We start from the raw sequence: 26267 nt of genomic DNA, 5'->3' as shown, positions 1-26267 counted from the left end.
CGATCGTAGCCGAAGCATCCACATATACCAAAGTCGCTCTGAACTCTTTGATTAGGGAAGTAAAAACACGACAGATATATGCTGCTTTGAGAAAGGAAACGCTCTCTTCATAATCACTAACGTTCTGAGTCACAAATGCAAATGGTCGCATAATGTGTATTTATCATGATTGTGTGGATAATCTGCTGTAACTTAAAACGGTCCAGAAAGATGCATTCTCGTATGAAATGAACAGTGGCAAAATTAAGTCTTTTTTCACAACAAAAACTTAAAAAATTCAAATTTAAAATGCCGATTAATACAATATTTTTATTATAAACAGCAAAATGGCAAACTGTTTTTCTGGTAGAATTATGATTAACTATGATAAATATTTATAATAAATGTATTCAGTGAGTTCCTAAGTAGCAAGTTTTTTCGAATATCATATCTGTGCTAGCCAATCTTCTATACGAACAAAATCATTTTAAGTGAGTATATTAAGAAGATATATTCAAATTTAATCGCAATAATAACAAAGCAAAATCTTCAAATTCAAAATAAGTTATGGCCAAATCAAGTGAAAACTGTCCTGGATCATATGTATATTTGAGCCGCGCCATGAGAAAACCAACATAGTGTGTTTGCGACCAGCATGGATCCAGACCAGCCTGCACATCCACGCAGTCTGGTCTGGATCCATGCTGTTCGCTAACAATTTCTGCAATAGGCTTTGAAAGTGAACAGAATGGATCCTGACCAGGCTGCGGGGATGTGCAGTGCGGTCTGGATCCATGCTGGTCGCAAATGCACTATGTCGGTTTTCTCATGGTGCGGTTTATTTATCTAAAACACTAGCAACAATTTCATCACATCAGACTGATATGACGACATAAACATAAAACATTAAACCAACTACTAATAGTATACTGCTAAACTCTCAGTAAAGACGGCAATTTAAATCACAACAATAACATAATTATAAGACAGTCAACCGTTTTAACAGTATAAATTCAATTTCAAAACATTTTCTGGCATGGAATGTATTGTTTATAAAATATTTTGCCATTTTGTAATGCTTGACTTTTCTGCATTTTATATGAAAAAAATGATCCAATAAATAACTTTAACGAATTCCCATAGTATAAATGCTCTGCTTCAACTATAATCAATAAATGTTAGAATGCAACAAATGATAAAAAACAGTCTTGAAGCTATTTTACTTACGCAAAATAATTCCAGATTCTGAACCCATATTACTGAAATTATTTACACCAAAATTATCATATGAATGCACAAATATTACAAACTGTCTTGTTAAAAGTTATATACTTCAGTTATGAATAATAGAAGGTTTTGAAAATCATAGATGTTTGAACAACAATTATATAATATTGATGTTATTTCACCAGTGTCTTTTCATTTTTATGCCCCCCTTCGAAGACGGAGGGGTATATTGTTTTGCAGATGTCGGTCTGTCGGTATGTAGACCAATTGGTTTCCGGATGATAACTCAAGAACGCTTGAGCTTAGGATCATGAAAGTTGATACTAAGGCTGGTCATGACCAGCAGATGACCCCTGTTGATTTTGAGGACAGTCGTTCAAAGGTCAAGGTCACAGTGACCTGGAACAGTTAAACGGTTTCCGGATGATAACTCAAGAACGCTTGCCTAGGGTTATGAAAATTCATAGGGAGATTGATCATGACCAGCAGGTGACCCCTATTGATTCTGAGGCCATTAGGTCAAAGGTCAAGGTCACAGTGACCAGAAACAGTTAAACGTTTTCCGGATGATAACTCAAGAATGCTTGCGCCTAGGATCATGAAAGTTGATAGGGAGGTTGGTCATGACCAGCAGATGACCCCTATTGATTTTGAGGTCAATAGGTCAAAGGTCAAGGTCAAAGTGACCCAGAACAGTTAAACCGTTTCTGGACAATAACTTGAGAATGCTTGGGCCTAGGATCAAGAACCTTAATAGGGAGGTTGATAATGACCAGCAGATGACCCCTATTGATTTTAAGGTCAGTAGGTCAAAGGTCAAGGTCACATTGACCTAGAATAGAACTTTTGTGTACAGTGACCAAATAATTTCTGTTCTTTGTGCAATTACTGAATGCATCAAGGGGGGCATTTCGTGTTCTACGAGCTCTTGTTCATTATAACATCTGCCGAGCACTTATCAATTTTATTCGATGACTTTGATAAATTCAATGTGGATAGACACAAACATCACAAGCTAGCTAATCCTGCTGAAACAGCAGAACGTTTTCTTCTTAACAGTAATAACAATTCAACCACCGTGTACTAAACTTAAAACGATATCAGCTCAATTTGTTATTACACTAAATTAAATGTAATACAAAAATGATGTAGTGGCTTTATTTCACACAAGACGTCAGCCATGTGTTTACAATATTTTTTCTTCAATTTTCTTGACAGGTATGACTATTGAAAAATGAACTACAAGCAAATGAAATGTGACTTTTATAAAGTTATACATAAAATGTTTATTGTTTGGTGAATGAAAGTTGCAGACATGTACGTAATGGTAAATTAAATTTGAACACATATTAGGAGGTAAAAGAAATATATCATATGGAAATGTGCTGACCTTGAACCTAAAGTTCCACGTTACGCTTGACATTGTGCAGTTTTGTTAATAACGTTGACAATTTGTTTATTTTGTTTGCGTTGAATGCCGCACCGACACATTCGTAAGACATATGACGACTTTCCAGCTTTGATGGAAGTGCCCCTATGTGTATTATGTCATCACGGGCGGGAACCTAGGTAGAACTGACGACCTTCCGTAAACCAGCTGGATGGCTTCCTCACGTGAAGAATTAAACGCTCCCAGTGAAGTCTGTGACCTTAACCACTCGGCCATGTAAACCCTACACCATTGACAAAGTATGAAACAACAATACAATGTGTCTATTTTTACATATCAAATACGAATACCTTTAACAGTAAAATATAAGACAATCATGAAATATTGCATCTAAAATTTACTTATCGAAAAATAGTTAACCTTACACTTAAACACATGATGCTCCTCCATAAATGTTAACAAACAAAAATTAGTGTTTGTTTTAATTCTTTTAAGAGACTTATAAACCACTCTCATACTGTATTAACTTAGTTACAAAAATAAACTTTCGTACAGTCTGCTCTATACAATTGTAAATTTTACAAAATGCACATGGCAAAATTAAAACTCAACAGACAACAAATTGTTTGCATTTCATTTTAAGAACTGTAACAACGTACAAAACTAACAAAAGTCAACGCATCAAAAAAAAAGAGTTATGAAGTATATATAACAGAACACTTAAAGGTATTCTTACACCACGCTCAAATGCTTTTGGCAAAGATAATGTTAACATATACTCTAAAAGGTGATAAAATCTCCATCATTTTTAGCTTTAATTCAACATGGCACAACAACAAACATTCTGTATAAATTGCATAGTATTTCATATAAAGAACGACAATCAATTGAATGGTAAAACTACAACTAAAAACAACAACAGCACTTTGATTTTTGCCATATAAAACAATCAGCAGTAACAAATGCTAAAACATATCACAAAAGGGAAATAAATGTACACTGATTTTAATACACAATACTGACTCAAAGCTGCAAATACATTTACCTAGGTATGGTTTCCTTGACGAAAATTCAGACTCAGATAAAATATTCTGCTACTCTGTTGCCCAACCATCACTTATCACAGACTTACCAATTATTTAATAAGCAATGTTCTTTTGACCAGAATTGTACCTCCTTCTTTCTCTCTTTAAGTCAATTTTTTCTTTCTTAAAGTAAAAATGTTTTGTACAAAGCATTCACGAAAACGAGCTGAAAGTACTACTGCCAGCTTCATCTGAAGGCCAAAAGTATTCGATCTTAAATTCTGCCTATGTTGTAAACAGAAATTTCCAGAATGTTTTTAGTTTAACCATCCTCTGTCTAAAATAATTTATACGTGTGCCGTACAATTAACGATTTCTTTACAATTTAGTTGAATCCAATTTTTTAACCTTCCAAATGTATTACAACAGGGATCTTTATATCCATTTACACCGTTTGTGATAGATAACATAGATTTATGAGCCAATCACACCTAAAGATTTCATGACACAAAACCATTCCATTAAAGCAAGAATAATGAAACATTAGTAGCGCGTTAGTGTACGCTTGCTGAATGCCATTTCAAGATAACTTAACTGGTATGCCTAGAATAGTGAGAATAGTGCTCAAAATGACAGTTTCAACAAAAAAACCCCTAAAATGCCTACATTAATCTTTAGTATGCTGACGAATAATTACAGACGTTTCGTCTTCTGTCATGCTTGAAAATTCTGGAAGATCGTGCCAAATGCTATAATAACCAACGCATGACCTTTAAAGTTCTGGCATTCAACTATTCATATTACTAGTTTTGCACGGCTTCAAATATATGTTTACAATCATCAGCAATTAATTTTGACAAAAAACTGGCCTTTAAATCTGTCTGTTAGTATATAAAGACGTTTTTCTTAACAAGGCTTAACATCTCATTCCCTAAAAAGTCACAAAACAACATATCTCAACACCCTCCCTCTTCATGTTATAAAAAATGTATTGAATAAAAGCACCACGAATAAATAAATAAATGCAAAAAAACTATTGCTTACTGAAAAGTATGGCACATATAAGATCTGAAGAATTCATATTATTTCAGTCAAACCCGGATTAAGCTGCCAACCAAAAAGTGACAAAATATGACAGCTTAACCCTTGCCATGCTTGATACTGATTCTGCCCTTTCGACCAGTGTTGATCATGATCATCTTGCACATTCATGCAACCTAATCAGGATCTGCACTGCTCTCTATTCAGTCAGTATCTTTTAGGCAATTTGCTGCTTAATACAAGAGACCGTAAACGCAGCTGCAACTGAATTCACATTTGGTATACATTCATTAAATACAATGTTCAAATGAAAGAGAATCAACAAAATGTCATTTCATATATAATTCTTGTGCATAATATTAACATCAAACTGAAAACTATTTGTACATACAAGTGAATTTCACTGCCTATCGAATCAAAGGTACACGAACCTTGTGTCATTATTCGTGATACACTTGGTGTCTAAACTCAAACACTAAGTTTAAAGAGGACAGTGTATTTTTTTCTTTTATCTAGATTTGAAGAATCATTAGTATTATGAAAAAAGTATATCAAAAATGTGAATTTAATACCAACGTTCAGTGATCCCTTAGCAATGCTGGAAACAGAAAAGCACCCTTTGCTATGCATGCAGTTCAGTAAAGTATTGGTGTTTAATTTAAACTAAACAAACCTTTTTTCAGTAACACATCAATCTGCATGTGTCATGTCATAACATATAAAAGCATAATACATGCAGTATATCACATGTGAATAATTGTATCAACACAAAATGTCTGATGTTACAATATTATTTACATATATATTGTCCATATATACAAATACATGTACACAAATGTACATAGAAACGAACAAGGCACAAGATGTTGATGAAAAATAGCACTTTTTCTTTACATACAAACAAAAGCTATTTTATGCAAAAGTGAATTTATCAATCAAATTGAAAATGAGCATTTGTCCAAATTACCCTAAACATGTATTAACATGTAAATAAATTTACATGTTACTCATATGTTAGAAGACAAAATAATATTTATAGGAACATCAGCATTCCCTTTCATAAAAAAAATACTTATTTGAGTTTTGTTTGGATGGGTTTTAAGTCACAATGGCATGATTTTAGGTCTTAAAGGTACTTTAAGCTTTTCATGGTGAATGTAGACCACATATTTTCACCCTGTATTATATTGCAGGTATAGGCAGGCACCTGCCTCGAACCACTGACATTCCGCAAACCGGACAGATAGCTTTCTAACATGCACCGCGCAAGGTTTCGAACTGACAGCGGTATGGGGCAAATACTATCAAGTTAGCGGCCTAGTTTTGCGAAGATGGAAGAAGACATTAATCGGTCAGAACTTACCACAGCAGCATGTTTTTCTTTACTAAGTCGAAAAATAAATTCCTGTCATTTAATGCGATTTTTTAATCCAAAACCTGCTTTGATAAACTTTTGAATACAGATATCAATGTGTGCATTTATCAAAATACTATTGTAAATTGACCATAGCCTTTTAACAACAGTTTTTGTTTGCTAACAATGGCGACAAAATGTGAGTAGTGTTTTAGTGGTATAAATGTTATTAGACGACAAAGATTTAACTTCAATGAATAACTAGATATTTAAAAGAAAAAAAACACATCAAAAACAAAGAGCAAATCAACTACTATTTGCTTCTGTTTCGCTACATTTCAGCTTATAGCTTTCACCTGGTTAGATATCGGAATGAATCGTGAATATCAAAGTTTTGCTGTATTTGTGTATAATGCATGTACATATCTGTCTACTTGCAAGGTACAAGATCATTGTTCATGTAGATAAGTGTGAAATAGAATGTAACATTCTACATGACTGTAAGAAGACAGTTATAAAATTATGAAATATTTTATTTGAAATGACCCAAGGCGTACTGTTAGTGTTTTTGGATTTGAAGTTGCATCGACACAATCTTATGTTACACGGAGCCCTTCCAGTGTTTGATGGTAGAGGAATACCTAAAGTCCCTGCTCATGGCATTATTTCAGTCATGGTAGGCACCTTTGTAGACCATCGACCTATCGTATACCAAATGTCTGGCTTCCTCACAAGTACGTTGGTTAGGAGCAAGTGATACGGAGTCATTGAGCTTTAACAATTGGCCATTGAGGCTTTTAAAACATAATATGGAGATCATCATTTTTGCATTGACTTTGCAACCTCGCATGAGACATATCCAGTTTGAACGTTTTTCAGCTTTCTATTTGTTTCTGGACTCTCATTTTCTAGGCTGCTTAAACCGGAGTCGGATCCCCTCTTACTGCCTTGATCATCCCATTATTCTGTTTCTCAATATTTCTCATTTCAACAGAAGGTTGTTCTTTGTAAAAATTTCCCTGAGGTATACTTTTTTTTTTGATTTAACGTTGCACCGACACATGATAGGTCATATGGCGACTTTCCAGCTTTAATGGTGGAGGAAGATCCCAGGTGCCCAAAAGTGCATTATTTCATCACGAGCGGGCACCTGGGTAGAACCACTCACCTTTCGTAAGCCAGCTGGATGGCTTCCTCACATGAAGAATTCAACGCCCCGAGTAAGGCTCGAACCCACATCGATGAGGGGCAAGTGATTTGAGTGTGTGTGTGTGTGTGTGTTCGGGTTTAACGTCTTTTTCAACAATTTTTTAGTCATTTAAACGATGGTGTCTACTTGTAGCAGTGAGCACAATGCCCAACTTCATAGTGCTGCCTCACTGGAATATCACGCCGTAGACACGTGGCATGATACCCCACCCAGTCACATTATACTGACACCGGGCTAACCTGTCCTAGCACTATCCTCTTAATGCTGAGCGCCAAGCGAGGAAGCTACTAGTACAATTTTTTACGTCTTTGGTATTTGAAGTCAGCGACCTTAACCACTCGGCCACGAAGGCCCCCGAGGTATAAATTGATGATCTACATAGCCATTTGGTAATTGCATTTCACTGGTCGGCACATTATTATTTGATCTTTGTGATTCATCTGATTTATTGGTATGGCTATCTGGGATATTTTCTTTTACTTGATCATTGATGAATGCAACCATCCCCGTTTCAGAAGATAGTGACCTGTCCGTACAGTCACTACCAGTGTAACTCTCTTTAAGCTGACTGTCAGTTTTCTGTGCTGTAGTGAGCCTATACTGGGGGTTGACATCATTACCATCAGATGCCACAGAAGAAAATGTAGCATGAGAATTTGTATTTGTTACATATCCTGACGAGGTCTGATCAGTTGATTTTGGCATAGAATTATTTTCAGACAATACGTAACCACTATTAGCACTAGATGTAGAGTCAACGGTTTTTGAAGCACTTGGATACGCAACATCTCGTCCACCTTCACAAGAAGAAATGTTGTTTTCAACTGTGCTATGATACATTTGGCTTTTAATAGCAATCGAGTGGTTCTGAACATTAGGCGAATACATTGCACTTTGAGCAGCAGCAGCACCAGGAGACATTTGACCTTGAACAGGATTTAAATGGGGCAAATATCCGCCAGAAGTTATCGAAATAGGAGCAGAACTAGCAGAAACTGTAACCTGAGCAACAGCAGAATGAGACGTATATCCTCCAGCTGCATGGTTATCAGTAACAACATTAGAAGACATACAATTGTGAACAGAAGGAATTGTTATATTAGTTTGATTAGAAGCAGGAGTAGGAATCTTAATATTTGGATCTTCTGAAAAATAGTTAGATTCAGTAGAAGGAAGATTAGATGTTGCGTGCGAACTTACTGGGGAGGAATTCAGTGAGGACTGTGTTAAGTGTGAAATATTCGGGCTTGTTACAGAAGTTACATAACCCAAAGAAAAATCCGAGTTCTCTTTGCTGGTTTGACTTTCTGATACAGAAACATGTGCATGGTCTGGTTTTTCATGTGGATTAACGTATGACATCTGGACTGGGGTTCCATGTATCTTCTCTGAAACTGGTGTTCCAGTGTTAGGCAATGTGACATAACTAGTACCTGAGTTTGCCTGCTGCTGAGGAGCACATTTTACCGACATGTTTGGCATGTCAGTAGTCGTAACATAACCTGAGGCCTGACCATTTTCGTTTACTGGCTGTGATAAAGATTTCGAAGAGTTGGATGGAATGTGAATCATAGGTGTACTGTTATTTGTTACTTTTATGTAGTCGCTTCTACTTGTACCAGACTGAGGCTTTACAGATGATGCATCAGCATGTGTAGGTGATGAAACAGTTTCTTCCTCAATACTGGAATTATCACTCTCATCCATACATCTGGGGGATGGAATTTTGGTTAATTGTTGGAAAGAAGCATCTGCCAAGACTTTATCAGACTTACTTTCATTATCTTCATTACTTTTATTTTGAATCTCGTGTTCAGGTAAATTGACTTGATGATTATCTGCTTTTATGTTTGTGCTGATGGTAGGTGATTGAGCTGTAATATAGTCAGGAGAAAACAAAGCATTTACATTGTCATGTGGCGACTGTGCTTTAACATAGTCAGGTGAAGACCCAACACTTGTATCTGCAATATCACCATTTCTATTATCATTTTCCCAATCAGAAAAGGAACTATTATCAAATGAACATTCAGAAAATGCTGAAGGCGTTGGTATAATAATACTACTTGTTTTGAAACTCGAGTTAATGACTTTATCACCTGACACGTAATCAGGTATTTCATCATCACTGTTAGCAATATTTTCATCAACATCTTGGCCATTATCATTTATCATCTTTTCTTCTGATATACCTAATGCCGCTTTTGAATAAGCATCGCTCACACCAGAATCCCCAGATTCCTTCTTTACCCTCATTTTCACAGCTGTTTCATTAAGAACAGTATCTCTGTTCACTTTTTTCACAAACGTTTCACTACCAGTCCCATTGTACCCATTCATCACAAAACCAACTTGAGCTACTACTGGCTCTGTTGGAACAAAGCCCAAGTTATCTAAGGAAGTATGTAAACAATCCAGTTCAACTGAAGGAGAGCCAGGATCTGTGTCAGGGTTCTGACCTTTTTCTAATGCTGCAATACAGTAGCCATTAGGCAGAATTTGTGGGTTGTTCAACAGAGATACATCAACAAACTTAGGCTGCTCATTAAACTTGCCAGCCGGTGGTGTCATCGGGTCAAAACCACTGTCATTACTATTTTGACGTTCAACCTGAAATTCAAAATCACATGTCTTCCATAAAATGACAGGGTCGTGATGAACCTAGATAGCTCATCGAAGTACTATTTACCTTAATCTAATTATACAAGAAATGGTGTAAATGGCAATTTCTGCTGAATTAATGGCACATAACTATTGATCAATCGGTCCTATATGGCCCATAACGAAATCTGGACAGTGTCAGGGAATACGCTATCTGTCTAAATATGATTAGCATTGGTACAAAAAAGAAATTGCTAATGTTAAAATGAAGAGATACATACTTTTCTATAAATCAAAGACACAATTCTAGACCACTTGGACTTAAGATGATGGTGAAGATGAAGCATTGCTTTGTAAGATTTGACACAGAAAAAATAATGGAAAATCCTTTTTTAACATGCTTATGAAATGCATTAAATATAATCATAAAAAATATAGTTTTTAATTAATATGTTGTTTACGTAATGAGCAAATACAGTATTCAATTTTTACCCATTGATATACAGCCATTAAACTATTGTGACCAAGGTTTTAATTTAGTTTAATATGTCTTTACATAAATATTGCTTTCTTAATTATAAGCAAATATAATATCATAAAAATTGACTCATTATATTACACGTATAATATTCCTGAACAAATTGAATACCAGACACCTTGAAAACCCGAAAAGAACAGGCTAGGCTTATGGATACCGGTAACTAGAAGGAACGTTAGGTGTCTGGTTAATGGACAGCTAGACACTTTCTTGTTTTGTTAGGTTTTAAGCCTTACTGATACAGATCCAAGGTACCCCATTTTCCTTACATACAAGTCTACAATCCAAGTATTGCACTAAACTGCAGTGGTGAGAGACAAGTGATAAAGATTAAGACTGCATGACTGATTTAAATGAAGTTGGACAATTTCTACATTGTACTGTTTGGTATTTCTAAACCTATCATTCGCCCAATGTACACAAGATAATCGTGTGTACTTGTTCAAGTTTATTGAATCATCTACACTAAAAACATGCTTGCTTATTTAACTGTTGAAATGAAATTATGATAATTCTCAGATAAAAACAAGAAGGGCATGCATGTTTAACTCATTACTTATACTACTTACAGGTCGAGTTGATGATCTGTCAATTTCTCCTTCTTCCGCCTGTAATGGTAAAATTCAAAATAATTCACAAATCAAAATATGGTGTATATGCTAATGTAAATTTGTAAATTTTAAAGGAAAGTTTGTTATGTTGGTGCATGACAATTAACTGGTATAAAAAGATCAAAATATGCTTTGAACATTTAAAACATTTTGCTGAATTCAGCAAAACGTTATTGTACCACAGTATTTGCTATATAGTATTTTTGCTATAAATATGTTAGAAAGATCAACTGCAATACCATTTTGTTATATTTATCTCATGTCACCCAGCTGTAACTGGATATAAAACAGAAATTTTTCAAGTTCCTGCCCATGTCAACAATATTTTGGAACAATAAAAACATTATGTTAGGGCAATTCATTTATTGTTAAGAATTTTGAAATTTAACAAAAGATCTCCTTGAAAAAAATCTTAAACAATGTTCAAGATAATCTGTGGAAGTTTGAACAAATTCTGAGTTTGAATTGTATTACGTTTAGTACAGACAGACACATATACAGTATTTTTGTTTGTTTTGTTTTGGGTTTAACGCCGTTTTTCAACAGTATTTCAGTCATGTAACGGCGGGCAGTTAACCTAACCAGTGTTCCTGGATTCTGTACCAGTACAAACTTGTTCTCCGCAAGTAACTGCCAACTTCCCCACATGAATTATCAGAGGTGGAGGACGAATGATTTCAGACACAATGTCTTTTATCAAATCGTCACGGAGAACATACGCCCCGCCCGGGGATCGAACTCGCGACCCCGCGATCCGTAGACCATCGCTCTCCCTACTGAGCTAAGCGGGCGGGCTCCACATATACAGTAGCTGAAAACAAATCTATATTTCTCCTCACACACAAAATTTTGAGGGACCTAATTAAAACAGTTAAGTACTTACTTCATCATCAAATCCAAGGGTTAGGTCTTCCGGGACAGTAATATCTGCTAAACCTTTTACAGTCTTCTCTGCTTTCTTTTTACACTTCCTACAACATTGAAAATACTTTCCTATTACCTACAAATATATTCTTTGTAAATCACAGATTTCTGAGGAGCACTTATGAGTATGTGCACTTTCTAGAAAAGCATGTACTGTTTTCTTGTAAGGAAGTGCCACAAGTTAAGGTCTATCCCTGTATCTCCTGGTAAGAAAGCATTGCACATATTACCTAAAGTGACATTCGATCCCTATATCACCTGGTAAGAAGCATTGTAAAAAGTGCCAAAAGTGAAATTCTATTCATATATCTCCAGGTAAAGAAGCATTGTACACAGTACCAAAAGCGAAGTACTTTCCCTGTATCTCCAGCTAAGAAATTATTATACATAGTGCCTAAAGCAAAATTCAATTCCTATATCCCCTGATAAGGAAGCATAGCAAACTGTGCCCAAAGCGAGGTTAGATCCCTGTATCTCCTGGTAAGAAAAAATTGTACATAGTGCCCAAAGTGAAGTACTATCCCTATACCTCCAGGTAATGAAGCATTTTAGATAGTGCCTTAGGCGAAGTTGGGTACCTTTATCTCAAATTAAGAAAGCATTGTACACAGTGCCAAAAGATTTCATTTCAGGAAACATTGTGAAGTGCCCAAAATGTGGTCTGATCCTTCTTTCTCAAGGTAAGGAAATATTGAAAATAATGCCCAAAGTGAGGCTGGATACCTCTATCTCCAGGTTGAGTCACATATGGGGTAATGAGTTGTCTTTGTTAGATAAGTACGTTTGATGGGTCAACAAATGCCAACTACAGCTATCACTATAGGTGATAAATACCCCAACAGGCAGATCTGATACATGGAAAATGTTGTGATCATGGTACTAGTTTAATGGAAATCCTTCAAGTACTTTAGAAAATATGAAACAAGACATAAATTTAAGCATTTTGATATTTGAACTGAGTGTGACCTTGACCTTGGACTTTGTGTGCTGGGTCTGTGTTCTACAATTTGACTTGATGAGGTTAGGTTTAGCCGATATGTAGTGCACAGGAAATTAAGTAAATTGTCCTCGACCTTCAAGTGTGACTTTGACCTTGGACCTAGTGACCTAGGTTGTGCACCCTGCACGTGACCTTGATGAAGTTAATAATTGATGGTAGTTTTATGACCAGCTTTCAAGCTGTTAAGAAGATAAGGTGCAGGCAAGAATTTAAGCTATTTGACATTTGACATATAACTGTAACCTTGACCATGGGCCAAATGATCCGGTCTGTGCCCTCTGCACATCGTCACGATGAGGTAAACAATTAATGCTAGTTTTATGAAATTCTTCCCAGCAGTTAAGATATGAAGCAGACACGATAAACCTACAGATGGACAGACATGTGCGACTCCACACAAAACTTTTAAAAGCTATCATTTAAATTAAATTCAAGCAAGTGTTACCTAACATGGTTCTTTCAGTAGGTTTGATGATGACTGTGAAGTCTTGTGTAAAGATTCAATCAAATCCATGCAATGGTTACTGAGATACGGCCTTCCACACAAAACTTTAAGCAAGGTGTGACACTTAAATAGCTCTTACTATTCTTCAAATACATAGTAAAGGTAAAAATGATATAAAAAGGCTTTTACTGTCAGGCCAAGTTCTGCAGGAGAATGGTGAAAAAAGACAGGCAATATCAAGAAAGCGTAACAAGAATCACTTGGACATCAATACTGTTGGTGCAAGTACTGCCTACACAGGACGTTGTATACTGAAACCAGATAATAACTGGCTACACAGGTAGCTATATATGAAACCAGGTATTACTGTTAGTGCAAGAACTGCCTACACAGGCAGTTGTATACTGAAACCAGGAATTACTGTTTGTTCATGTACTGCCTACACGGGAGGTTCTACATAGAAACCAGGTATTTCTGTTGGTACATGTACTGCCTACACAGGCAGTTGTATACTGAAACCAGGTATTACTGTTGGTGCATGTACTGCCTACACAGGCAGTTGTTGGTGAAACCAGGTATAACTGCATGTACTGCATTCACGGGCAGTTGTATATTGGAAACAGGTATTACTATTAGCACAAGTACTTCCAACACAAGCAGTTGCATATTGAAACCAGATATTACTGTTGGTGCATGTACTGCCTACACAGGCTGTTGTATACTGAAACCAGGTATTACCGCATGTACTGCCTTTACGGGCAGTTGTATATTGGAAACAGGTATTACTGTAAGCACAAGTACTTCCTACATAAGCAATTGCATACTGAAACCAGGAATTACTGTTTGTGCATATACTGCCTACACAGGCAGTTGCATACTTAAACCAGGAATTACCGTTTGTGCATATACTGCCTACACAGGCAGTTGTATATTGAAACCAGAAATTTGTGTTGGTGCAAGTACTGTCAACACCAGTAGTTGTATACTGAAACCAGGTATTACTGTTGGTGCATGTACTGCCTTCATAGTCAGTGGTATACTGAAAATGGCATTACTGTTGGTGCATGTACTGCCTACACAGGTAGTTGTATACTAAAACCTGGAATTACTGTTGGTGCATGTACTGCCTACACAGGTAGTTGTATACTGAAACAAGGCATTACTGTTGGTGCAAGTACTGCCTACGCAGTAGTTGTATACTGAAACAATGCATTACAATTGGTGCAAGTACTGCCTACACAGGCAGTTGTATACTGAAACCTGGAATTACTGTTGGTGCATATACTGCCTACACAGGCAGTTGTATACTGAAACCTGGAATTACTGTTGGTGCAAGTACTGCCTACGCAGTAGTTGTATACTGTAACCAGGAATTACTGTTGGTGCATGTACTGCCTACTCAGGCAGTTGTATACTGAAACCTGGAATTACTGTTGGTGCAAGTACTGCCTACGCAGTAGTTGTATACTGAAACCTGGAATTACTGTTGGTGCAAGCACTGCCTACGCAGTAGTTGTATACTAAAACCTGGAATTACTGTTGGTGCAAGTACTGCCTACGCAGTAGTTGTATACTGTAACCAGGAATTACTGTTGGTGCATGTACTGCCTACACAGGCAGTTGTATACTGTAACCAGGAATTACTGTTGGTGCAAGTACTGCCTACGCAGTAGTTGTATACTAAAACCTGGAATTACTATTGGTGCAAGTACTGCCTACACAGGCAGTTGTATACTGAAACAAGGCATTACTGTTGGTGCAAGTACTGCCTACACAGGCAGTTGTATACTGAAACAAGGCATTACTGTTGGTCCATGTACTGCCTACACAGGCAGTTGTATACTGAAACCTGGAATTACTGTAGGTGCATGTACTGCCTACGCAGTAGTTGTATACTGAAACAATGCATTACTGTTGGTGCAAGTACTGCCTACACAGGTAGTTGAATACTGAAACCTGGAATTACTGTTGGTGCAAGTACTGCCTACACAGGCAGTTGTATACTGAAACAAGGCATTACTGTTGGTACAAGTACTGCCTACGCAGTAGTTGTATACTGAAACAATGCATTACTGTTGGTGCAAGTACTGCCTACACAGGTAGTTGTATACTGAAACCTGGAATTACTGTTGGTGCAAGTACTGCCTACACAGGCAGTTGTATAATGAAACAAGGCATTACTGTTGGTGCAAGTACTGCCTACGCAGTAGTTGTATACTGTAACCAGGAATTACTGTTGGTGCAAGCACTGCCTACGCAGTAGTTGTATACTGAAACAATGCATTACTGTTGGTGCAAGTACTGCCTACGCAGGCAGTTGTATACTGAAACCAGAAATTACTGCTGGTGCAAGCACTGCCTACGCAGGCAGTTGTCTACTGAAACCAGAAATTTATGTTGGTGCATGCACTGCCTGGAATTACTGTTGGTGCAAGCACTGCCTATGCAGGCAGTTGTATACTGAAACCTGGAATTACTGTTGGTGCAAGCACTGCCTATGCAGGCAGTTGTATACTGAAACCTGGAATTACTGTTGGTGCAAGCACTGCCTACGCAGGCAGTTGTATACTGAAACCTGGAATTACTGTTGGTGCAAGCACTGCCTACGCAGGCAGTTGTATACTGAAACCTGGAATTACTGTTGGTGCATGCACTGCCTACGCAGGCAGTTGTATACTGAAACAAGGCATTACTGTTGGTGCAAGCACTGCCTACGCAGGCAGCTGTATACTGAAACCTGGAATTACTGTTGGTGCATGTACTGCCTACGCAGGCAGCTGTATACTGAAACCTGAAATTACTGTTGGTGAATGTACTGCCTACGCAGGCAGCTGTATACTGAAACCTGGAATTACTGTTGGTGCATGTACTGCCTACGCAGGCAGTTGTATACTGAAACCAGAAATTACTGCTGCTGCATGCACTGCCTACGCAGGCAGTTGTATACTGAAACCAGAAATTACTGCTGCTGCATGCACTGCCTTCGCAGGCAGCTGTATACTGAAACCAGAAATTACTGCTGCTGCATGCACTGCCTACGCAGGCAGTTGTATACTGAAACCAGAAATTACTGCTGCTGCAAGGACTGCCTACACAGGCAGTTGTATACTGAAACCAGGAATTACTGTTGTTGCAAGGACTGCCTAGGCAGGCAGTTGTATATTGAAACCAGAAATTACTGCTGGTGCAAGTAGTGCCTGCGCAGGCAGTTGTATACTGAAACCAGAAATTACTGTTGATGCAAGTACTGCCTACGCAGGCAGTTGTATATTGAAACCAGAAATTACTGCTGGTGCAAGAACTGCCTACGCAGGCAGTTTTATATTGAAACCAGAAATTACTGTTGCTGCAAGTACTGCCTTCGCAGGCAGTTGTATACTGAAACCAGGAATTACTGTTGCTGCATGTACTGCCTACACAGTAGTAGTATAATGAATCCAGGTATTACTGTTGCTGCATGTTGTGCCTATACAGGCAGGTGTATACTCCAGGAATTACTGTCCGTGCATGTTGTGCCTACACAGGCAGTTGTATACTGAATCGAGGTATAACTGTTGGTGCATGTTGTGCCTACACAGGCAGGTGTATACTCCAGGAATTACTGTCCGTGCAAGTTGTGCCTACACAGGCAGTTGTATATTGAAACCAGAAATTACTGTTGGTGCAAGTACTGCCTACGCAGGCAGTTGAATATTGAAACCAGAAATTACTGTTGCTGCAAGTACTGCCTACGCAGGCAGTTGTATACTGAAACCAGGAATTACTGTTGGTGCATGTACTGGCTACACAGGCAGTTGTATAATGAAACCAGGTGTTACTGTTGCTGCATGTTGTGCCTACACAGGCAGGTGTATACTCCAGGAATTACTGTCCGTGCATGTTGTGCCTACACAGGCAGTTGTATACTGAATCGAGGTATAACTGTTGGTGTATGTTCTGCCTACTGAGGCAGGTGTATACTCCAGGAATTACTGTCCGTGCATGTTGTGCCTACACAGGCAGTTGTATACTGAATCGAGCTATAACTGTTGGTGCATGTTCTGCCTACTCAAGCAGTTGTATACAGAAACCAGATAGAACTTCCAATGCAAGCTCTGCCTACACAATACTTGTATATTGCAACTAGGTATTTAGTGTTTTGCAACAAAGCTGTCAGGTGAACAGCAACTAAAGCCAAGTTCTATAAAAACTATGGTACACAATTCTGCTATAATGTCAATGTATGCCATTTCTGAAAAGGTAAGTCATACAACAGTACAGTACCTTATCAAACAGAAACATCCAACTCCAGCCAGTAAAACAGCTAAAAGCACACTGATGGCAATTCCCACAATTGCGCCTGGCTTTAAACCTGAAAAAAAAAAGAAAAAAAGATGTCAAAACTGTATCAGACATGTCCATTGAATATTACATTTACAAAGTCCCCAAAAAAAGAGCATATCTATAAAAAATAAATTGGACACGTAATGCCAGACAATATGTACAAGATGATTACCAAGTTTCATTCAAACTGGAGAGTAAATGTAAATGTACAAAGTCCAAAAAAGGGGCCATAACTCTAGAGAATATGTAAGAACATGATTGTCCTGAATACACCCGTATCAACTATAAAGTTGATGCATACTAACTTTCGTTTTAGATGGATGCTGAACTGTAGGAGGAAGTTTATACACAAGGAAGTGTAACAGACTGACAGAGGGATGGATTGATTGACAGACAAGTCAGACATTATAAGCCTTCTCGACCTGAAACAGCGGGGAGCATAAATCCCTAATAGAAAAAGTAATGTAGTAGGAGTTTTTGGACAAATATTGCCCCAAATCATGAACAACAAATCTTACGCAAAATATTTTGACTTCCTCTCAAAACAAAAATCCATCCCATTTTCTGCAAAATATATGGTCATGAAAATAAAGTCATGGTCATGCAGTTTTCATTTGGGACTGAAAAGAATTGGACATTCTCTGCATACTTAAATGAGCCACACCATGAGAAAACCAACACAGTGCATCTGCGACCAGCATGGATCCAAACTAGCCTGTGCATCTGCGCAGTCTGGTCAGGATCCATACTGTTTGCTTTCAAAGCCTATTGCAATTAGAGAAACCGTTAGCTAACAGCATGAATCTTGACCAGACTGCGCAGATGTTACATCCGCGCTGGTCTGGATCCATGCTGGTCGCAAATGCACTATGTTGTTTTTCTCATGGTTCGGCTCATTTAATCACAGCCAAAGTTCTTCATTCCCTTACCTAAATTAGCAGACTTGTATAACTATAAATAAGGATTTTCAATAGTATACTGAAATCACAGCTTCACATATCACTAATAAAGAAAAAGAGCAGTATATTGGCTCAACATACTGTTATCTTCTGGTACCCCTTTCTGCGGTTGACTCTTTGGTCCATAATGTCCGTCTTTTGTAATGCCTCTCACTGTTACAACGTACGTTTGTTCCTCCTCCAAGTTATTCAACACAACCCTTGCTTCACCTGATGCTGCTACATTTAGGGCTGAAGTGAAAAACAACCACTACTGTTAAACTTACTAATTCTTTTTTGTTTGTTTGTTTTGGGTTTAATGCCGTTTTCCAACAGTATTTCAGTCATGTAACGGCAGGCAGTTAACCTAACCAGTGTTCCTGGATTCTGTACCAGTACAAACCTGTTCTCCGCAAGTAACTGCCAACTTCCCCACATGAATCAGAGGTAGAGGACTAATGATTTCAGACACAATGTCGTTTATCAAATAGTCACGGAGAACATGCACCCCGCCCGAGGATCGAACTCGCGACCCCGAGATCCGTAGACCGACGCTCTTACCTACTGAGCTAAGCGGGCGGGTACACTTACTAATTCTAGCTCAAATCTGAAAAAGTTTACATGCAATCATTTTTTACATAAAGAAGAATCTGATTTTAGTGATGCAAGAACCAACAATGTAATGCTTTTTGTTTTAGTTGGATTTATAGTCAAATCAACGCAACTTTAGTCATATGGTTATTTTACAGCTTTTGGTGGCAGAGGAAGAAAGCATGTGCATTCTGGCATGGATAGGCATCTAAGGTGGAAGCAGCAACTTCCCATAAGCCTGCTTCCTCAAATGGAAAATTCCACCAAGCACATTTTTGAAACCACATTGGTTAGGGACAAGTAAATGGAAGTCAGCAATCTTCACTCCTTGGCCAAATAGTCCTGCCACTGTAATGGCCAAATAATTTTTAGTCAGTAGCTTAAACTTATCAAGAAAGTATTTCCTGATCCCTGATCCCTTAAAGGAAATTTATAAGAACAGAAAACAGAAAATATAAGTTTGCAGTCTTACATTGCTGGTTTCCTCCATGCAGTTTGTTAAATTGCACATTGTACATGGCTATATATGGCTCATCTGATTTACATGTCAGTTTATCCCACGTGACAACTAGTGTGTTATCATCAGGTCCTGTTGACACAACCACATTCTGAGGCTCCCTCTTTGGGTCTGAAAACAAAAATCAGCATAATCGTGGGGACTAGTGAACAAGAAAGGCAATGAATATATTATTTTGGGGTCAATAAACAAGAAAGACAACTGATTTATTACTGTTTGAACAGACAACCAAACAAGAGCTGTCCGTAAGACAGTGCGCTCCACTATTCGGCGATTTGACAGTAAAATGAATATATGTCTCAATAAGAGACCTCTACTTTAAAAGGAAGATACACCAAGGGGCATAATTCTGTCAAGAACACAAATCAGAGTTATAGGAATTGATACCACACATGCAGATGATGATGATAAAGATATAGTTTCACGCTAAATTTTGTAGGCATTCATACTGGATTTGCAGCATGAAAGTATAGGAGAGATCGCCCTGACGTCACGCATCAACACCTGTTTATCTGGCAGTGGGCAAAACAAAATATTTTTACATCGTTTGTGTATGGGATCGAAATTTTCAATTTTTAATAACTTTTTCGTTCATTTATGGATTTTGAAAATTCAAAAAGTTTTGAAATGCTTACGATTTTCATATTTTCCTATTCCAATATCTTTTGAAAATGAATTACCATTTTAAATGATATATGATTTTAATAGCGGCATAGCAATGCTCCAAACTTTCGGAAAAAACACTGTAAGTTAAGCGTTCATAATTCATCCATTTTATTTCGAAATAATAATTAAAAGTTATCAATAAATTGCTTGTTTTATATCCTTTCCATTGATCAAAAAAATATTGATATTATTTATGTTTTAAGAAAATTTAAGCAGTTAGAAAAACATCACTGTTAACAAAAAACATGGTCGCTTGGCGTCTGCCCACCCGATCTTGGTCTTATCAGTTCTAAAAATAGAATATACAGCGGATTTGTTTACAAACACGATCTCTCCTATTGTAAGTGTCATTATTCCAAATTTATCAAAAATTAACAATATTATCATGGTTTCAGCTCTCAATGGCTAAATGAATAACGTTTTTACACAGTATACTTAAAACATCTAATTTTATGAATTTTTAAAAAAATGAAAAGTTTTTTCCTTCTCCTGAACAATGTCAAGAATGTAAGTTACAATAGTTTCGCGCTGAGCCCTGAATATATTATTATTGTTGGGGTCAGTGAACACAAAAGGCAATGGATATATTATCATTGGGGTCTGTCAAAGGCAGTGTTTGTATTACTGTCGGGCTCTTCGGACAAGAAATGCTATGAACATATTAATATGGGGGTCTGTGAGTATAATAGACAATGAATTTATTCTAGAGTTCAGTGAACAAGAAAGGCAATGGATACATTACTGTTGAGGTCAGTGAACAAGAAAGGCAACGGATACATTATTGTTGAGGTCAGTGAACAAGAAAGGCTATGGATATATTATTGTTGAGGTCAGTGAACAAGAAAGGCTATGGATATATTATTGTTGCGGTCAGTGAACAAGAAAGGCAATGAATATAGTATTGTTGAGGTCAGTGAACAGGAAAGGCAATGGATATATTATTGTTGAGGTCAGTGAACAAGAAAGGCAATGGATATATAACTGCTGAGGTCAGTTAACAAGAAAGACAACGGATATATTATTGTTGAGATCTGTGAACAAGAAAGGCAATACAAAATAAACACTTACAAGCATTTTTAAGGTAGACACAATCTTGCCATTCTACACCACTGCTGCCTTGCTCTGTCAACACACTTACACCATACAGAAAGTCTTGTGGTGAGTTTTCTGGATTAATTTGTAGAACAGCTTTTCTCGTAGCCGAAGAGAATCTTTGCCAATTAACAATGTTTCTATTCTATAAGAACAACAATATTGATATTCTTACTAAAATTTGAGACTGGTTTCTGTTCCACATATCACTTTGAACATTTGAATAGAAGATAAATAAATATTCAGTATCTGGCAACAGCATATAATGAAATATACAGAAAACTAGAGATGCTTTTGAGAAAAGCGCATGTCTCCCACAACTGCCTATTCATCTAAATAGTAAGTCAGTCTTTATATACTGTTTACTTAAAACGTACCATATACTACTAATTTCACATGCGCTTTCGTGCAGGCAAAACGTACCCTATACTAGGGTACGTTTTGCCTGCACGAAAGCGCATACGAAATGAGGATTTTTCGGTAATTCAAGGGCCATAATTCCAAAGTGCCTAGGCCGATTTGGCTAGTTATCGAACCTGGCCGAGGTCTTATGGTCAGACACATTTTGTTCAAGTTTGGTGAAGATCGGGTGAGAAATGTTCAACTTAGAGTGCGTACAAGCTTTGTGACAGACAGACATACACACACACACACACACAGACAGACAGGAGTAAATCAATATGTCTCCCACACCACTGTGTGGTGGGAGACATAATAACCTAGACTTGGTACAAAAACATTTCAAAAGGCAGAGTGGATTTCAGCCACGCTACAAAGTTTTTGTACCAGGTCTAGGTCATTTTCTGCATATTTCACTATATGCACACAACATAAAGTTCCATTTTATTTAATTATTTACAACATATTGTTAGGAAATTCTCATTTTGTTGAGAAATACACTATAATGAAGTCTTGCTACAACACTGATTTCATTTTACATGAAAAATTAGAAATTAATACAATACGCACAAAAAATACAAACTGGCAAAGCGATATCACTTACAGTGTGACTAATATGAATTATATTTTAATGTTAACTTGCTGTAATTCAACAAACAAAATCCATTAAACTAGAGATAATTTTTCAAGAAAAATATAAGTTTCTCCTACTTACAATGCAGAAATTGAAAAACGTAACAAATTAAGGGCCATAACTCCAGGGAAAATCACTGAACTACAAAAGTCAGAAGCCATACACAATAACACTTGGCAATAGTATATACTGCTAAGTTTGGTGGAATTTCAACCAGTGGTAATGGAGAAGAAGTAGCACAGATATCAAAGAATTTGATAAATCAAAGGGCATGACTCTGCTGAAAACCATTTAATCAGAATACGATTCTGGTTAGCACAACTACACTTCACACTAAGCATTCATGCGGCTCTGTGAAATTCAGCCTAATGGTATACAGCAAGTAATGTAAACACTGTAAAATATGAAAAATCAGGGGCTATAACTCTGCCAAAAATCCCTGATCCCGAACATGCTGTTGATATAATGCATAACTAGGCTTGGCACTGATAACTTCTGTAAAGTTTGGTGGGATTCTGCCTAATGGTGTAAGAGAAGTTTGCCAAATATCACAAGATTTGACAAATAAAGGGCCGTTAAGTCCACTAAAAATCAATGAACCTGAACATGCCAATAAGGTGCGTATTAAGACTTGACACTGATTACTCCTGTAAAGTTAGGTGGAAATCCACCCAAAAATTTAAGAGAAGTGGCCAAATCATCATAAAGTTTTAAAAATGAAAGGCACAAATCGCTGAACCCGAAAATGCTGACAATATGCATATCTAGTCTTGGCACTGATCACTCTTGTAAAATTTAGTGCAAATCCACCTAGGGGTGTTGGAGGGGTTGCCTGGACAACTTTTTGACATACAGGTGAACAGACAGCACTAAATAAATATGTCTCATCCATTACATGTGAAAGCCATAATCAAGACTCACCTCACATTCTCCATTTTTGTTTCTACACCAGGCTACCATATAACTGGTGGCCTTTTCTGCTTCTGTCCAACTCACAGAAACATCTGAGATGTTGGAAGCCTCAACTATAAACTGTGGCTGGACTATTCCTGAAAAAAAAGCAGAAATGACAAATATGAAACAAGTTTAGGATGAGGGTAGATGCCCTTGCTACTGCAGTGTACTTTTACGGTAGTTCTGCACGTTTGGATTGAAATTTTCTCTACAATGTAGAATTTGATTAAACTCTGATTTTTCAAAACTTCAGAACATACACAGAAAATTCAGCAAAATTAATAAAAAGGATAGGGTTGTGTGCTTCGAGTTTTTAATAGGCTGATTAAAAAAATTTGGACCTCACGCAATTTTTCATAATGGGACTCTACAGGAAAATCATAACATTTCTGTGAATAGAAATTAGTATCAAAACTTATAAATCTGGCCAACTGCAAGGCTACACTCTGAAACTAGTCATAAAACTTATCTATCTGATCAACTGGAAGGCTGCACTCTAAAACCAGTATCAAAACTTATAAATCTGACCAACTGCAAGGCTGCACTCTAAAACCAGTATCAAAACTTATAAAATCTAACCAACTGCAAGGCTACATTCTGATACTTGTCTCGAAACCCTTTTCTATAATCTCCAAACCTGACTGTAAGTAGCATTAATTTTATCTATATCTCTTAGGTTATATAAATAAACCTAATTTCTTTTACACCTTCTCATTCACTGAATTACAACAGAAACTAAATCTTACCTTTAGTGGCAGCTGATATAAGCAATGTGGAGTTATCTTCTGATGTACCATTACTATTTCTGGCCTTGATGGAGAACACGTAGCTTATATTACACAGCAAGCCCGAACTACAACCGTATGTTAAATCTTCCGCCCAGTTCACATCGACTGGTGTCCTAGTCTGATTGACGGCTGTGAATACACCATCTAGTCCTTTCATTTGACCATTTTTATCTTCCTCTCTGATTGGCTGGAAAAAATATTTAATTTCTATTTTCGAAGGTACTGTAAGTCTTTGCAACTAGCTGTTAGTACTGTGATAATGCTTATATACACTGAGCATTTAAACCTCATTTGCATAATTAAAGTATTCTCAAGTGTAAACAAGAGATGTCTGTAAGACAGTGCGTTCCACTATTCGGTGATTTGTCAGTAAAATGAATCTATGTCTCAATAAGAGACCTCTACTTAAAAAGGAAGATATACCAAGATCTAAAAAGACCGTACTACTCAGAGGGGTTAAAGGTCAAGTATGGAAGGGATAATGACATTCTTGTTTTTGATGGAGTTAAATTACATCAGAAAAATCTGTCCAAGAAACTATATTATGCACATTAAGTATTTAAAAGACTTCGCTATATTCAAATTATATTTCAATTTATTTATTATTTATTTTTATTTTATTTATTTATTTTATTTATTACTACAGCAGATGATGATGATAAACATACATTTTAAGTTTCAAATTATATTGTACTAAAGTTATTTCCAAAAAGCGAAGACTTCCAAAAAAACTTAAAGTATGAAAGGTGCATAATCATATAAAAAAAACAATTAGAGTTAAGGGGAGTGTAACCACACATGCAGACGATGATTATAAACAGATATTTTTAATTTCAAGTCATTAGCTTTAAAAATACCAAAGATATGTCTACAAACGAAGCTTTCGAAAAAATTCAACACGAAAATAACCTAAGTATATAACAACCTGGTGAACTTGCCTATAATGGGCCTAGCCCCTACACATACTTTGTTTGTATGCTGGACAATGTTTATGTGAAATTACACTGTTCTATGTTGAACTTGAGACCCCAAGGGCAGGGCCTCTTTTCATCCCATGGGCATAATTTGAACAATTTTGGTAGAGGAACACTTGGCAAGGCAACATACCAAATATCAAAAGTGCCCCCACTCCCCACAAGAGGCAGGGCCTCTTTTCAACCCAGAGTAATAATCTGAACAACTGAACAATTTTGATAGAAGACCACAAGGCAATGCAACATACCAAATATCAAAGGCCTAGGTCTTGTGGTTTTAGACAAGAAGTTTTTAAAGTTTTTTTTCTATATAAGTCTATGTAAAACTTTGGATCCCTCTTTTCACCTCAGGGGCAGAATTTGAAAAAATTTCAAAGAGGACATTTAGATGATGTCACACGCCAAATATCAAGGCTCTAGGCTTTAAAAGAAGATTTTTAAAGTTTTCCTTTTGGCTGCCATGGCAACCAAAGTTCTGCATGAAATTCAATTCTTTAAACAATTTTGAAAGGGGATCACCCAAGGATCATTCCTACGAAGTTTGGTGTAATTCTACCCGATGGTTTTCAAGAAGAAGATTTTTTTAGAAATTGTTGATGGACAACTGACATTTTTTACGCACGATGCATGACTGACATTGAGCTATCACAAAAGCTCACCATGAGTCTTTGGCTCAGGTGAGCTAAAAACAAAGGTTGCTGAAAAAACTTTTACCAAGAAAAGACATGCCAACACTAACACCAGGGTGAGAAGAATAGCACCCCTATTCTTCAAATAGTGGAGCTAAAAATGTTTATACCTTCAACAGTCAGAGTAAATGGCCAGCACATCTTCTTCAAATTATAAGAATCAAGTTATAGTAAAAAATTTACTCATTTGATCTGATAATTATACTGTCTCAGCTAAAAGGTTAAAGACAATGTTTTTTGTTTGTATCTTGATGAAAGAAACTGGTAAAAACTTATAACATCAACAAAATAATATTTTGCTATGTTACTTAAAAAAAAACAACAAAAAAAACCATTCAAGTTAGAATATGTCTTCAA

The 26267-nt window shown here is 36.9% G+C and overlaps 1 protein-coding gene across 5 annotated transcripts in view; it reads right to left on the bottom strand.

Annotated features, from left to right (window-relative positions):
- Positions 1–755: 755 nt before the first annotated feature.
- LOC123548894 (uncharacterized) overlaps positions 756–26267 on the bottom strand; it is a 90097-nt gene continuing 64585 nt past the window's right edge. For all 5 annotated transcript variants that reach the window (XM_053545890.1, XM_053545891.1, XM_053545894.1 and 2 more), the window contains 9 exons: positions 24206–24434; positions 23427–23554; positions 21449–21617; positions 19670–19825; positions 18709–18858; positions 17609–17696; positions 11860–11947; positions 10935–10973; positions 756–9836 (listed from right to left, as the gene is read on the bottom strand). In XM_053545890.1, the coding sequence (XP_053401865.1) occupies positions 7557–9836; positions 10935–10973; positions 11860–11947; positions 17609–17696; positions 18709–18858; positions 19670–19825; positions 21449–21617; positions 23427–23554; positions 24206–24434 (3327 nt within the window). In that variant the 3' untranslated portion in view covers positions 756–7556. The remainder of the gene's footprint in view (positions 9837–10934; positions 10974–11859; positions 11948–17608; positions 17697–18708; positions 18859–19669; positions 19826–21448; positions 21618–23426; positions 23555–24205; positions 24435–26267) is intronic.

The sequence above is a fragment of the Mercenaria mercenaria genome, chromosome 6 (assembly GCF_021730395.1).
Source record: "Mercenaria mercenaria strain notata chromosome 6, MADL_Memer_1, whole genome shotgun sequence".
NCBI classification, from domain to species: Eukaryota; Metazoa; Mollusca; class Bivalvia; order Venerida; family Veneridae; genus Mercenaria; species Mercenaria mercenaria.
This window is presented reverse-complemented; position numbering and strand designations above follow the sequence as displayed.